Raw genomic sequence first — 16,160 nt, 5'->3', positions numbered from 1 at the left:
AAGGACAGAGGGGTATGGCCGTGTCAGGCACAAGACACTGAATGCGATAATGACAGCCTTTCCTTTCAACACTTTCATTGTCCTTTTCTGCTTTAGTACTTTTCCCGTTCCGTGAGATGATAGGGAGGGTTACTACCGGTGGCAGGTTACCTCCTCCATCCTCGGCTACATTGTGCCAAGGAGGACTCTCTCCGTGGCCGAGGAGGGATTTTTCCTCCCTGCAACCGAGGAGGGATTTTTTCCCTTAGGCTGGGCCTTCGGCCCAATATAATCATCAACATGGGCCTATTGATCTTTTACCCCCCACAATTTTATTGTTGCATAGTGCATGCTTTCACTTTTGCACACATAAGTATTAAAATAAATTTTTTTTAAAAAAAGAAAAAAAGAAAAAGCCAACAAGTGATTTATGGTATAACCGTAAAAGTGTCATTTAGCTGGGATCACTTCAACAAACAAAAATTGTACTATGTAAATGTAAAGTCTAGACCCGATACTCAAAATATTATTTTGGAGGGGTCACCCTTTAAATTTTGGAGTCCCAACTATTAAATTTTAAGAGCCCAACTAATGTTTCAGCCCATATTATTGAAATATTTTAAATTTTTAGGGGCTACCCATCCAACAACGTACCTTCACCCGTAGTTGCTACCAGCCTACCATCCATTGAAATTCAATCCAGCATCGCTTCAATTGATTCATTATCTTTCTCTAGAGACTCTTTCCTTCAGGCAGTCATCAACCTTGGCTTGCAACATGTGGGCAGCTATGGCATGCTAACAACAAGTCATGCAGCTTGCTACATGCATGGGAAGCCTTGGGTTGCTACTAGCAGGTTAAAGAGACGATATCTAAATAGAGTGATAAACAAAATATTTAACAAACGAGACATTAGCATGGTATTTGTCTCTTCAAAAGATGAGTCCCAACTTGAGAATTGTATGTTTTTTAAATACAAAAAGGGTTATTTTGCCAAATACAATTCTGATTGAGAATCATATAGGAATCTTATGTGGAAGAGATGAGAGGGCGAAAAGGATACTTAGCCGAATAAGTTTTTTTTAAAGGGTTATTTTGCCAAATATATATTTTTAATTATTAAGAAAAAACAGGGGATATAATCTCTAGACTAAATTTACTAATTAAATCATCTACACTTCAATAGTAATGCCTAATAATTTTTTTAAAATAAGAAACAATATTTTTCGGAAAATTTTTGCATTGAAAAGTTGAATTTTTTAATTATGAAAAATATTGCCTTTAATCCTATTTAAAAATCACCTTTTGGTAGCCAAAAATGGTAAATAAAAGAAAGGATAGGCCAATTTGCCATTGAATCTAAAAGAAGAATGAAAGTGATTGGTGAATGATCATAAATTTTGTTAATTTTATGTTTGGTACGAGATACGTAAATATGAGACGAATTAAAATTATAAAGTGTGTCATATTAGAATTCATGACATTACTACCATGCATTTTAAGCGTGATAATTACTCCACAAGTATAAATTTTCATGAGGTGAGGGAGGTAAGGGTCGGAGTTCAAGTATCCAAGAAGGAAATTTACATATATATATATATATATATATATTTAAATTAGGTTAGAGTAAGAATTATATCTCACATGCAAAAAAAAAGAATTTAGGACATAAGTTGCAATTGAGGTTAGTCCAACTACTAGCAACCTTTTTCATATATAAGTGGAATCCTGACTTCACGAGGGGAAAAAAAAGACATATACTTGTGTAAAAAATCTCTAATGAAAAAAAAAAAAAATATATATATATATATATATTTATATATATTGCTTATTATTCACATAGATTGTTTTTTATTATTTAGATTGTGTGCATATGTCTGTTGCTTAGAAATTTTGATTTTAGAGAAGTGGATGTACTAGCAGCCTCTTCCTTTCTTTAAAATTTTTATTTCTGGAATATTATTAAGCGGTTTGTTATTAAAATCATGTTTTCTATTTTTTTAAAAAATAAATAAAAATAGCTTATGGAGAAATCAGAAATGTTCCATTTAGGTCCAAAAGATTTTGATTCTCAAAAAAAATAAATAAAGGTCCAAAAGATTTTATCTTCATATATGAAAGGTATCTTAAGGGCTGTTTGGATTTGCTGTTTCCATAACTCATAACTCTGTTTCCATCACCCATAACTCAAAAATGGTGGAACCCATGGCTGAGAAGTCCGTTTAGTTTTTGTTTCTATCACTCAATTCTCTGATTTTTGAGTGATGAGTTATGAAAACTGAAAACACCTTTTAGGTGTTTTCAGTTTCCATAACTTAGTTTTCAATGACATTTTCGTAATTAAACTCACATACATGGGACCCATTGTTAGTGCAAAGTCACCCTAGGCACACCTTTTTCTTCTTCTTTCTTTTTCTTTCTTTCTTTCTGCTTCACAGACTCACTCCAATGGCCCTTTTTTTCTTCTTCTTCCTTCTTTTTCTTTCTTTTCCTCTTCACAGAAACACCAAATATACTTTATCAAAAAAAAAAAAAAAAAAACATATGGGTACCGATTTCTCAAACCTAGAAAATCAAACCCATAAACACATGAGTTAGATTAAACACACTAATACAGAAACACAAACCCACAAACATGTTCACCATGGGTCTGACTCCATAGCCGCTGTTGCTTCATGATTTCACAAACCCACAAGCATCCTCCGTGGCAGCCACCCTTTCCCTCGCCACTGCTGCTTATGATTTCACGAGCTCGACCTCCCTCGTCGCAGCTGTTCTAGAGAAAGATGAAGGGAAAAAAAGAAAAAAAGAAAAAAAAAAGGAGAGGTAGGTTGATTTCACAAGCTCGACCTCTTGATCCCGTAGCTGTTCCAGAGAAAGACAAGGAAAAAAAAAAGAAAAAAAAAAAAGAAAAAAGAAGAGAAAAGTCTTCTTTGGGTCAATGTGTGGGTCCCACGAAACAGTAAAAATAATTGAGTAATGTTAAGTGAAAACAATTGCCAAACGGGTGGGTATTAGGAAATTGGGGTATTTTAAGTGATGAGTGACGAAAATTGAGTGACGAGTGATGAGTGATAAAAAAAAAAAAAATTCAAACAGGGCCTTAATCTCCATGCAGGCATGCACAATATACCACCGAAAACCAAGGCTACCGACATATATGTCAACAAAAACAAACACTTTTGGCCACTCAGGTTGACGTTAAGTTTGGCCTGGTTCGTGTTAAATCATAAATGATTGAGACTTGGCAAATAATGTGTTGAGATCTCAATCTATACCCAACCACCCAATTTTTTTCTACGCTAATTTACAAAGGATTTGGCATCTATTCCATGCTAACACGTAGGGTTCGTTGGAGGAGTGGAATAATGGAAGCATAGACAATGGTGAAATGATGAAAAAGTGAAAACCAAGGCTACTGATATATATGTCAAAGAAAACAAACACTTTTGGCCACTCAGGTTGACGTTAAGTTTGGCCTAGTTCGAGTTAAATCATAAATGATTGAGACCTGGCAAATAATGTGTTGAGATCTCAATCTATACCCAACCACCCACTTTTTTCTCCGCTAATTTACAATGGATTTGGCATCTATTCCATGCTAACACTTAGGGTTCGTTGGAGGAGTGGAATAGTGAGAGCATAGAAAATGGTGAAATGATGAAAAAATTGGAGAATAGAAAAAATTTTAATTTCTCTCCTTTTTGTTTGGTTGAGAGTGGAAAAGTGAAGAGCTAGAAAAAGTAAGTTTGTATAAATTTACACATATATCCTTGTTAAAAAATAATGGACAATTAAACAAATAAATGACAAACCACCAAAAAAAAAAATCACTCAATTCATTAAAAAATAAAAATCATGTAAAAAAAAAATCATGTCTAGTTAAACAAAGAAAAAAAAGAAGAAGAAGAAGAAGAAGAAGAAGGCATTGCCTAGAAAAAAAAAAAGGGGAGGCAACGTTCCCAAGACAGCACAAAAAAGAAAAAAAAAATGTTGTAAATGGTCATTTTTGTCTATAGCCTCATTTTCTCTTTTCATTTTTCTCTTCAATTTGGAGAGAAAATTTTTTGGTGGGCTTGGAGAGAAAACCTAGACCTTACCATTTATTTTCCTTCTTCCCTACTCAACCAAACATACTCCAAAAAGTTTTCATTTCTATTTTCTCTCCAAAGTTTTTCATTCACTCTATTTCACATTCAAACAAACACACCCTAAATTTAGGCCCAAAACCCAATCTTAAAGACAATGGTTAAGGAGTTTCGAGTCTTTAGCTAGCGACTTCTTCCCTTCATCTTTCCTGTACATGTATCTGACCTTGTATTTACTCCAATACATTTTAACTCATTTAATTACTACACTTATAAATAATAAATGAGCCTCTTTCATATTAATTCCCCCCATATTTACATGTAAGTTGCCAAATTTTTATTCATTTTAATTATTTAATATGAAAACGGTACCACCACAAGTAAGGGTGGCATTACTTGGTGAAGGATGGATATGGCCGAGATGAAGCGTGAAACAGCCCAGCTCTTTGTTTTCCACTTTTATGCCTCTCTGCCTCCGACATCCCATTTTAGTATCTGTCATGAATTGGAACACCTCATAATGAGAGATAGCCTTTTCCTTTTCTTTTTTTTTTATTTTTGATTTTTGTATCTGGGTAGCAAAATTATACTACAAGATGTCATATTGTGAGCTATAATATTAATGAGTGTAACATGTACAAATTTTGTGGATATAGTTTGTGCACACTAATTACACTCATCTTCACCATTATTATCACCCACTCACACTTAAGGTTGAAGATGAGTTTTATACAAATGGCATGTTCTTACATTTTAACAGGACAGCCTAGGCCCAATTCCACATAATCACATATTTGCCGCCAGGATTAAAATAAATAAATAAGTTCAAATACTAGGATACAACTTGTTTAAAATGAATCATTACTCAAGCAACTCCAAGGTGCTCTCCAATACGTATTTAACTTCATAAGAAATTTAGAATTTTACTTGGGACCCCTCAGCCAAGTAACATATTGAAATTCAAAGATCAATAAACAGTGCAAGAATTTCTCTCCAAAAATTTCCGGTGCACTGACTGTTAAATATCAATATTTTGCAGGAATTTCAATTAACTTCATCTAAATTAGCAGGTAGCTGAGGACCAGGTCTAAGTCAGGTAGTAAATAGGACTTGGCATATAAAAATTCACTTCACAAGGAAAATAGATTGTTTAATACAAAATGGAGGAGTTGGAGGAAGGGAGAAAAGGAAGAAGAAAGGAATAATATAATTTTACTTGCATAGTCTTTTAATTGAAATGACCATGTAACACTATGGAGAATTTTACATGAAAAATCAGTGAGATATTGAGGCCGGACTCATAATATGCAGCTGTCTCTCATTTGATTAACTAAGTGAACATATAGAAACATATGGTCTCTGAAACATCAATTCCAGTTGAGTTAAACTGTGTATTAGAAGTCAGACTGACTATGTGCTTTAGACGAGGAGTCTTGCTCAAGCCACTTGCGAGATTCTTCCCATAGTTGAGTTTCAATACCTAGCTTCCTGAGCTCCATAAAGCCTTTCTCAACTGTAAATGGGATCCAAGCATAACAAAGTAAATCAATATTCTGAGTTAAAAAATATAGCACTTCATGTTACAAACAATTGAAATGAGAAAATTGAGGTTTATTTCATTAAAGACACGTTAAGTTAGTTTTTAAGATGTGGCGCATGTTTGACATTGAATCACTATACAAAGATTTTTGGGTCTGAATCATAATAGACTACATAATAGGGGGACCATGTCAAATGAAGAACTCATTTTGAGGATCCCAAAATTTTAGTCATTGCTTTGTGGTTCCTGAAATATTTCCACCATTTAACATTAGTCTAGTTAACAAAAAGAAGTCTATGAGGCAAACACAGAGTCTTCAGATTGGAATGTATTTGTGTCATAGACTGTGAACAAGAGAGAGAGAGAGAGAGAGAGTACCATCAACTGCATCATGTGAAGTAGGTGACTTAGTTTGTTGGTTGATCCAAAATTGCAAACGCTCATCAGCTATGTCTGGTTCCAGCCCATGGATTTTTGCTCTTCTCCAGAAATACGTGAGCCAAGCCTACAAGAACATAACAAACAAGCATCCAGGCAAGCACTCAATGTCAATGAAGTGGTTAGGAGCACATAAATTATATACAAGACTTCCTTAATCGACCCAAGAAGATGAAGGGAGGTCCCTGATGTATTCCAATTCCTATTCAAAATTTCGCTTAGCCCCACAATCATTTTGTGCAGGTTTTGAGTTCTTAGTACATGCCTACAACACATCAAGATATCTATTTGATACTCACCTCCTTTTTCATCAGCCAATATACTGTTTGTTTTAGAGATTTTAAATCAATAAAAGGCAAATGAGTCTCCCTTAAAGGTTTGAGCACAACAAATTTATTAAATTTCCCATTCTTAGTACTTGTTTCATAAATGGTGATAAGGAGAAGAGCCCACGTGCAAATCAAAATAGATAGAGAGATAATACAGTGAACAGACAAGAGAATTTTCTTTGGACTCAAAAGGAGAATTTCAAACTGTAAAGGTGTCACCATACCTGCCTAAAAAGCACATCTTCACACTCCTCTGGACTCAATTCTGAAAAACAAAAGTATTTTCTTTTAAATGGTGATTATAACATCAATATAACCAAAAAGATAAAAATTCAATAGAGATGTTTTAGGAAGGTTCATGAAGACAAGCATAAAAGTTATAAACATAAGCATTAGAAACCAGCATGCTGCTACTACAAATGCACGTCATAATATAACTAACATAAATAAACGGGGAAGTGTGTATTACACACACACTCCTCAAAATCATGATTTCCCTTGTTTTGGAAAGTCTGTGTACTATGTGTGGATTAAGTGATGTGCACTAGATATTTCCCTAAACCAAAATGTATAAGGTTCATGTATAAAAACAAGTACAAAAGACAATGTTTTAATCCTACTAACTCAAATGGCAACGAGCCATATAAATGGACTCTTAACAAAAATATATAAACATGGAAAAAAAAAAGTATATGTCATGCAATAAGCTTATTTGCACTCTGTAGGTTTCCAGTCAGAGCAAACTAAATTATTATCAATTTAGATTTACCATCTACTGAATGGACCTATGGCTTAGGTGAAATAAAGTAAGGTTTTTTCTATATGCACAATTAATGTAGTAAGCACCTTCATATCTTGTGTTATGATTTATTTCAAAAACAGTGAAAAACCAATGTGCAAAATAAACCACATGGAGTATCACCTCTCATCTTGCATAGATTTGTTTTAGATATTCTCAATCTTGCAAACTCATTTACTAAAATAAATTTATAAAAAAAAAAAAATACTAAATGTGCAATCCCACTAGTTAGTGTAAAAGAAAAACTTCAATTTGAAAATGTGGTATGTGACAAATTACCAAATGCTTCAAACTGTCCCTCACTTGGTAGCTTCACTTCATCTACACACATAATCAAGATGAGGGAAAAAGAGATTGTTAGTCAACCAGAAGTCACTTATTATGATGATTTGAACCAGTAAACAAAAACATTCACTCATATAAGATAATTGGATTAATCATTACTAGAATACAGTTTCAGTGTGCAAGACAGCTATCCAGTCTCAGTCAAATTTTACTTCTTAATTCATATGATCATCCTAAACTTTCTAGCGCATTACATGTAACAAAGAGAAGCATGTGAGATTATCAATAATCGGTCATGAAACATTTTTTAATTCTTTAAATGAGAAGTGGATGGAGATAGGGTTCAAACTCAAGATTACCTACTCTAATACCATAATAAAAGTACTATTATTTAACAATTTTAAGTTGATAGGGAATGGTGAATTTAATTACTTAACCATTATTCTAATAGAACATTAAGAAAAGAATAAACAAATGATCCTTCTATTATTAGGTTCAGTTGTTTGATTAAATAACTTGCAATTTATAGAACACACACACACACCAAAAAATACCAGATTCCTATAATTCAAAATTTAACTGCTCTTCTATTGATATGATGAGATGTTCATGGTTCAGATACATTGTACTATGTACACGAGAAGTTCTGCCAATAATAATAACCTTATCATGGGATGCATACAACAGAACCGCAACAGCTTGCTGATAATAAAGTATCTTATTGTCTTCTGACTCAAAAGGGAGAAAAGGGGTTTCAATTGTAAAGCAATAATTAATTCCCACCTGTGCTACCAGATTTTAGTGAACTTGGGCGTCGTTTTTGAGCCATTTCAAGTGCTACTGCTTCCTCTACCTTTCAAATAATTACATTAAAACTGCTAGTTAGAAGAAACCGGTGTTTCAATTGTAAAAAAAATTACTGATCTAGAAAAAAAATGCTTCTTTGTTTCTTGAATTGGGTTACTAATAACAAAATATATAATGCTAGACTCACAATACAGTAATGTGGTGAACCACTTCTTAAAAAAAAAAGGTTTGAATAACATGGTTAAAAAGGGGAAAGAAAAGCAAGAGAGCAAGTTATATGTCTGAAAAGCTCTGCAACTACTGACTTGTGTGTCAATTAATATAATGACATAAGTACATATCTGAAAATCATAAGTCAAAATTTTCCAATAATTTCCATCTGAACTCCAAAAGTAATATGCTTGATTCAGTAAAATAAAAGTCCCAAATTGAAATCCATTGAAAGTATTAGGTTCTCTAATTAATGAGAACATATATAGAATGACCTTGCACTGTGGGTCACTTTACCATTTTGAATACAAGTATAACTTTAGTCCTTTGGGTAAACTCCTTCAGAGTAATATGTACTAAATTTATATTAAAACCTAGTAGAATTGTATTACAGGATGAAGGTTCAATTGTTTATTAGTCACTAAACAATGTCAAAGAAGTTACAAGTTAGAATATAGTCAAGCATAGAGAGCTGGTCTAAGATATTTCAGAACATTCACATCTAACTTCATAAGTGACACTAAGTTGCAGCATGAAGATATTGATTGGATAAGGCAATTATCTTCTTTGAGAAAAGAGATGAATTACATAACTTTAGAAAGATTAAAATAAAATGGCCAGGAATCTGACGCACATTACAAAGAACAAATTCAAATTTCAACTCTTCTAAGGTGTAAAGTGAAGAGGAAAAATAACTGATGAAGAAGCAGTATATGAAACTTAACATCCAATATCAGGACATATCCTTCTGTACCCCTCATCAAGCAGAACTACAGATTTACACATGCACTCCTCCATTAGGAAGATTTCCAGGAGAAGACAGATGATATCTATAAACAAAATTTCAAGCATAAGGTTATGAACAAAAACCTTTAGTGAAGCCAGTTCCCGCAAACCTTTCTCAACTAAAAGTATGTTCTCAATATTTCCCTCTCCAAAAAGTCCATTCGAATCACTTGGAACCTTTTCTTTTTCCTCCAAATCATCATTTACTGATCAGCATGGAGAACAAAGAAAGACAATGAGTTAAATTAAGATGATGTGATATATTTGGTTTTAAAAAAATGTTTCTGCCAAAACAATTATTGGGATGGGGCCCTTTTTTTTATTGGTATGTGACTTTGTATTGTTTTGAAACCAATTATTCACTCACAAGACGGGGCCTTTTTTTATTAGGATGGGGCTTTTTTTAATTGGGATAGGGCCATTTTTATTGGGGGCCTTAAGCCTAGGCCTTGAGCCACCCCTAGAGGTGAGGTAGTAAAATCCCTTATTACCTTAACACAACCAAAAGAAAGTGACCAACCATTCTTACCAATCTCCTCTTTGGCTCTCTTTCCTGCAGCTAATACAACATCAACCGGGAGAGGGGCAAAAGATGACCAGTACTCATATCTTGCCCCAGCGATCTCTTCATGTATACCTGCCAAAGTGTTCTAATGGCCATCAATCATCTAAGAAGTTTTCATGTTAAATGAGTTAGAAGGCATAACAGTGAATTTTATCCTCTTTTAATAATTTTGCATCAATCATCCAAGGAAAAGATTAAAAGTGATGAAGTCATAAGTCTAGACTATAGAGTCTTATTCAGAAACATCAAAACATAGGGAAAGCTACCCTTTTTGGCATTAGTTTGCAGAACTCATAACATACAAGAAATTTTCAACCCTAATAAAGGTTCCAGGATCACTATATTCAATGGCTTACAGTTGGTTAACCATACTAGGCTAGACAGCCATGAGCTATCCACTATGGTCAGTAGCATGTAAGTGTTACTACTAGTTTAGGCTGTTCTATGGTGTCTTTGGAAGCAACTTCTATGAAGGTTGAATTCCAAGGGCCTTTATTATGACATTTAAATCATTCATAATTGCTGGTTAGAGGATGTAAATATATGTATAACAATTCTAACAAGTTCAAACTTGGTATTCAGGTATATATATGTTTATAATTCTAAGATGATATTGAATAGGTAAGATTGCAACTAAGATCCCCTATGCTCATAAATTCATGCAATCTATGCATATCAACTCAACTAAGCCCTACTCTCAATTAGATTGGACTCAGTTGTAGATTCTCCCTTTTTATATATGGCATGGAAATTTTTAATGTTCTGAAAGAGTTGCAAAAACAATATCAATTTACCATGTCGAACACAGAAACTCCAATACCGAGCAAGCCAACACCTCTTTAGAACAACTTCTTCCTAAGATAAAGTGCAAATCACATTACTATGGCATAAAAGAATTAAGAAACCAAAATTGTATATGTATGGTAAAAAGTGAGTACAGACCATCTCTTCCTGAGTCAGTATCATTCTCTGAGTCATAATCCGAAGTGATTTTAATTCATCCTCAGCTTCATGCAGCTGCTCCAAAGCATATGTTGCCTCATCCCTTGCACTCTAAGTCAAATTTTCATGAAATATTTAAATTTAAATTTCATAGGATATTGCTATTTCCTACTAAAGAATAGTAGAATATAAAGAAAAGGACAAACATACAAGCTAGAAGTTCTGGATACCTCAGCTTCTGTCCGAAGGGCAATGATCTCACTGCTACTACCATGAGTTTGTGCAGCAACTCTCAGAGCAGCCTGCAAGGAAAACTATGTTCATGTACCATCTGAATAGTAAAATATACTCCGTTAGACTTCGAAACAGCAGAGACACACTGTCTACGACATGGTGCTCTTTTAAACAAGTAGTATTTTTTTTTGATACATAAACAAGTAGTATTAATTATGTGACATATGGTCATATATTTGACCTAATCCATAGAATCAGTCCAGTAGTCTATAATGTGATGGAATAGGCACACCTCATGCTGTTCATGTTAAAAATTTGAAGCTAGTAAACTTTTGGGATACGCTTAAGCACCAAGGTCAGAGGGGTGCAGAATTTTCTTAGTGACTGAATTCCTAAGGTCTGTCCTATTTTCTATTGGTCACATTCCTTTAATGTAATTTAAATTCTTAACAGCTTTGCTGACTCTTGCCCAACTAGTACTTTGGATTCATTAAATGAGTAAAAAATATCATGTTTCATAATATGTTTACAAGTAAGAGATTTTTTAACAAGTTGAAATTTTATCCATTATTACACATTTTAAGATTTATAAAATTTCCACGACAAGTGAATAAGTTTGAAAATTGCTCTTGTTATGTTTATATATCAATTGAGATTTATTTTAACAAGCAAAGTGATATTTCAGAACATCTGAAAGAACTTTTTAATGATGCAATAACACTATTTTATTTGTCTTTTATTTAAAAAAAAAAATCAATTTCTTAAAAATGATAATGAGCAAAAAGTGAGTTTACTTAGCAACCCTATATAAAACAGCACTATTTTACTATTTTAAAATTTTGCAACATTTTGACAGATCTTGAGCGATTTGTTAAAATCGTGCATGTTGCTTGTGTGGATTTGTGACTCTACTAGCATGAACCAAAGAATGTGTCACATATGACACTGATTCATATCTTGATTCCGTAGAATAATGCATTGAGACATGCAGGATTTAATCCATGTTGAGCTAGTAACATAAACTTATGCATATAACTTGTAAGTGCACATACTATATATTTGTAAGTAAATGAATTTCCAGTAAATTATATGACCAATTTACACTTGCAGAGCTGTAAGGTAATAGAGATCGCAAGAGTATTAGACCTACAAACCTCCCTTTGCTGCAGGGCTGCCTCCTTTCTGAGGAGTAACCAACGCAAAAATTAGTATACAAAATAAATTAATAAATTGGATTGACAAAAACAAATGAACCTTGAAGCTTGCCTGCTTAAATGACGAGCTTCCAAAGTTACACCATCTCCAAAATTAGCAATCTAAAGCAAAACATATACAGTTAGGGAAATAGAGACCCCATCAATACTAGAATATGTAAACCACAAACAATAAGATTGAAAGAACACCAAAACTGGGACGGAAGACTTGGAATGGTAATAGCCAGGAGTTAATACTAACTGCATTCAAACTTCAAATATAAATAATTATTTATATACTAAAAAAATTACTTCCTTACAAACATAAGATAATATGTGAAATAGAACATTTCTGCATTCCTTCCATGAGATGAAGTTTCAATAAATCACTTAAGGGCAATGAAAATTATTTAACAAGTAACTAAGCTATGTCCATCACATATATATCTCTCTATTCTTCTGCATAGTCCAACACATCAACAAGTATGCTTACGCAATCATTCAACAATAAGCAATCTTATTCTTAAATTTGTGATAACGAGTGGAAAATGTAAATCCATTTTATTGCATTGATTCATAAATAGCAAGTACCTGACTTTAAAAGTGAAAATTATGCATAAATTGATAACAGTTATCCACCTAAATGTCACCCCAAAATAAATGACATGGTTTTTACCTATCTAAAAAAATAAGAGTGGAATATTTGCCATTTGATATAGTTATGTAGAAACATCCTTGAATTTTTTTTTGCCTTTTTCACTATAAAAAATTACCTGTTTCTCAAGCTGCCGAGCTCTCTCCTCTGCTTCCTCACTCCTCTCCTCTGCAAATCGAAGCTGGGGAGGCACATATCAGAATAGGTTGCCAAAACAAATATATGATACAATATATTTATTAGACCATTGTACCACTAAATGTTCTTCTGATAATAAAATATATTTTTTTGAGTAAATGCTGCTGCAATAGCAATATCGGCATGACAAGTGCTCAATTTGATCATATCTGATTGCTTGGAGATTACTATTGCAGAACCCCCCAAACATTATGTTGATGCTTCAAGAGCTGAAGAAAACTGGCTTGAAATGCACAGGTATAATATGATTCTTCTTTATAGACAGCCAGAGTCATATATTTAAACAATATAAGAATGAAGTGAAAAATATGTTGGGATCACCTTTTCAAGTAAACTTTCATTTTCGTCCTGAAGCATATCAAGCTGCAATGAAATTCACACCTCATTAGAAGATTCCCAACAAATACAAAAACAATTCACAATGATCCTAATTACTAAGGCTAGGTGAAAGATGAAGTGTATTCTTAGCCAAAGACATGTATTAGCAACTTTCAGCCATTACAATAAAAGTCAGTAACTAACCATGGACCATAAATGCACATATGATATCATCTTGAAAAGCAGCCATACCTCATCTTGTAGAGCAGAAGAATACTGATTACTAGTTTCTTTTAGGTTCATACTCCCGAAATCCAGTGACATCCTGATCATTGTCCAAAATTACAGAGGATTAGTTGTACAAGCAGTAATTGCTAAAAGGAATTTAGATTATATCAGAAGCCAAAATTGATGAATATGTATATTTTGAATCACCTTTATGTCAGTACATAGGATAGGGATGGATTGAAATACTTTATAAAATAAGACATTCATGACAGAATAATAGCCAAGCTCTCAAAAGTCACAGGCTCACTGTAATGATAATGAAGGCATGGACAGCTCACTTCTGTTGTAAAACTGTCTCAATGGCAAATATTATATCCTCATAGAATTCAGTATTGTCTGGACTTCGAAAGTCAGGTTAACAGGGAAAGACCTCATTGAATGTATAAATGGGAAACAAACACGTAATAAAATATTAAGATTCAGTTCTTACCCCTCAACAAGAGGAAGAAGATATTTTGTTTTTTCATAAGAAAGTAAGTTAAAGAAGAAGATGACAATGAGTCAGTGATGATGACATGATTCTTCACAAGAAAGGTTTACAAAGTTCAGAACTTCAATATACCTTTTATCCCTCCGATTATCAATAGGAACATCTTGTGAAATATTGGAAAATGTTGGCCTTAGTGATATAGGTACACTAGATGGTACCAAGGGAACTGGCTTGACACCTAAAAGCGGACGGGCAGCTGATGTAGAACGAGCAGATGGAGGTTGTTCAATGGAATTGGTGGGCAGAGAAGATCGGCCAGTTGATACAGAACGAGCAGATAGAGGTTGTTCCACAGAGTTAGAGGATTGGGATGGCCGGCCAGCTGATATTGAACGACCTGAGGATGGTTGTTCGACATAGATGATAGAGAGGGATGATCGACCACCTGAGGAAGAATTCACGGGTGGAGGTTGTTCTTGAACTGAAGGAGCTGGCTAATAAAAACAACATTGAAGAATCAACTAAAAATAAGATTATCGAGTAATATCACATTAAAATATCAATACAACTGCTAATCAAAATACAATCATAAAAAAATGCCAAGTGCTATATTCTCTTCATCCTTTTAGAAAACCTTAGTACGATAACAAATAAGAATGATTGAAATTCAGTGTATACTGTAAATATGAAAAAGTCATTTACAAATGTTCTAATGCCGGAGATTGTCATCCATTATGATCATTTTAATATTCATCGTCCAAATGTTAAGTTTATCATGTTAATGGTCCTAGACTGTCTAAAAATACTTGGCTTTATTGTGATACAGTGCAATGTAAGTAAAAAGAGAAGGAACTACCCTGATCAGTAAGGTACACTACTACTCGTCAAGACAATATAATTAACACTCTCCTATATGATAATACCAATATAAAGAATTTCAATTTTATTCTAATAGTACACATGTAGGAGTTCATAAAGAAATGCATACATGCTTTTTTTACTTCAAGGTTTCAAAGGAAATTTAAAACAACAAGTAGTACATTATCATTTCGTGAACATAGTAAAGCAGATCACTGATATCATTAACCATGAAAACATAGATTCTCATATTTATAACTACAAGAACCCATGTTCCTTTTACAACTAGGCATAGATATTAGGCCAATTACCAAAGGAGAGCGAGACCGCATTGACCTTCCACCTGCAAGCCCTATGCTCCCTCCACTCACTGAACTATAATCATTGAAAAGGTCATCCTCCTCATCATCCTCATCAGCTTGTTGATGTGCCATCACCTGCGCAAGCCTCTGTGCCGCGGCTTTCTGTTTCTTTAGATTTGCCACCCCAGTAGACCCTGAACGTGCATGGCGGTGCAGTGGTGACATCATTGGGGATGATGGTGCTCCCGGCGTCCCTACTGTGCTCTTCTGCCTGACATACACAGGTCTCATTCTGTCCATAGCTACTGCTATTGAAATCCAACAAAAAAATAAACCCAAATGAGAAAACAAAAATGATTCAATGAGGATTGTGAGCCAAAAGCATTTTTCACGTACACAAAAATTCATACACACAAAATACAGAAATCTTTATGAAAGCAACCTGATACAATGCTAATGCCTCAGGTTCTTTGTATGATAATAGATGAACAAGTTGATCTTCTAGTTAAAAAAATTGGTCATAAACTTTTGTTTAACAAAAAAAAAAAAAAATCAGAAACACCAATGATCTTCCATGCAAAAAAAAAAAAAGTTGAAATTCAGTATTTGTAACCTCTTTTCCAAATTGAACTTTGATAATAATTAAACAGAAATAAACTCAAAATAATTTTTCAAAAAAAAAAGGGGTGGAGATTTTCAAGGCAGTTTTAATATTTTTAGGATTTGATTTTGGCGTCTCATTGCTAAAGCTGGAACCAATGGGATCCAAAGGGAGCTGTGAAAGTGGAGGTTTTGGCGTAGGTTATGCCACGTTTGGGTTGAAGAAGTAACGGCCAGTTTGGTTATTTTTGTCTCACACACACGTACACGTACACATACACATATATATATATATATATATATGTTCCTAACTTCC

The 16,160-nt window shown here is 33.7% G+C and overlaps 1 protein-coding gene across 1 annotated transcript; it reads right to left on the bottom strand.

Moving 5' to 3' along the window:
• Nucleotides 1-5,164: 5,164 nt before the first annotated feature.
• Nucleotides 5,165-15,791, bottom strand: LOC126717250 (coiled-coil domain-containing protein SCD2-like). Its single transcript, XM_050418771.1, has 18 exons — nt 15,687-15,791; nt 15,254-15,549; nt 14,217-14,578; nt 13,619-13,691; nt 13,370-13,411; nt 12,969-13,031; nt 12,269-12,318; nt 12,157-12,184; nt 10,999-11,070; nt 10,769-10,879; nt 10,621-10,681; nt 9,791-9,898; nt 9,346-9,467; nt 8,242-8,311; nt 7,453-7,494; nt 6,599-6,639; nt 5,986-6,112; nt 5,165-5,580 (listed from the first exon to the last, which is right to left on the bottom strand). The coding sequence occupies exons 2-18, from the start codon at nt 15,542-15,544 to the stop codon at nt 5,462-5,464; spliced, it is 1,782 nt and encodes a 593-aa protein (XP_050274728.1). The 5' UTR covers nt 15,545-15,549; nt 15,687-15,791; the 3' UTR covers nt 5,165-5,461.
• Nucleotides 15,792-16,160: the final 369 nt, after the last annotated feature.

Source organism: Quercus robur, chromosome 3 (genome assembly GCF_932294415.1).
Source record: "Quercus robur chromosome 3, dhQueRobu3.1, whole genome shotgun sequence".
In the NCBI taxonomy this organism is placed as follows: Eukaryota; Viridiplantae; Streptophyta; class Magnoliopsida; order Fagales; family Fagaceae; genus Quercus; species Quercus robur.
This window is presented reverse-complemented; position numbering and strand designations above follow the sequence as displayed.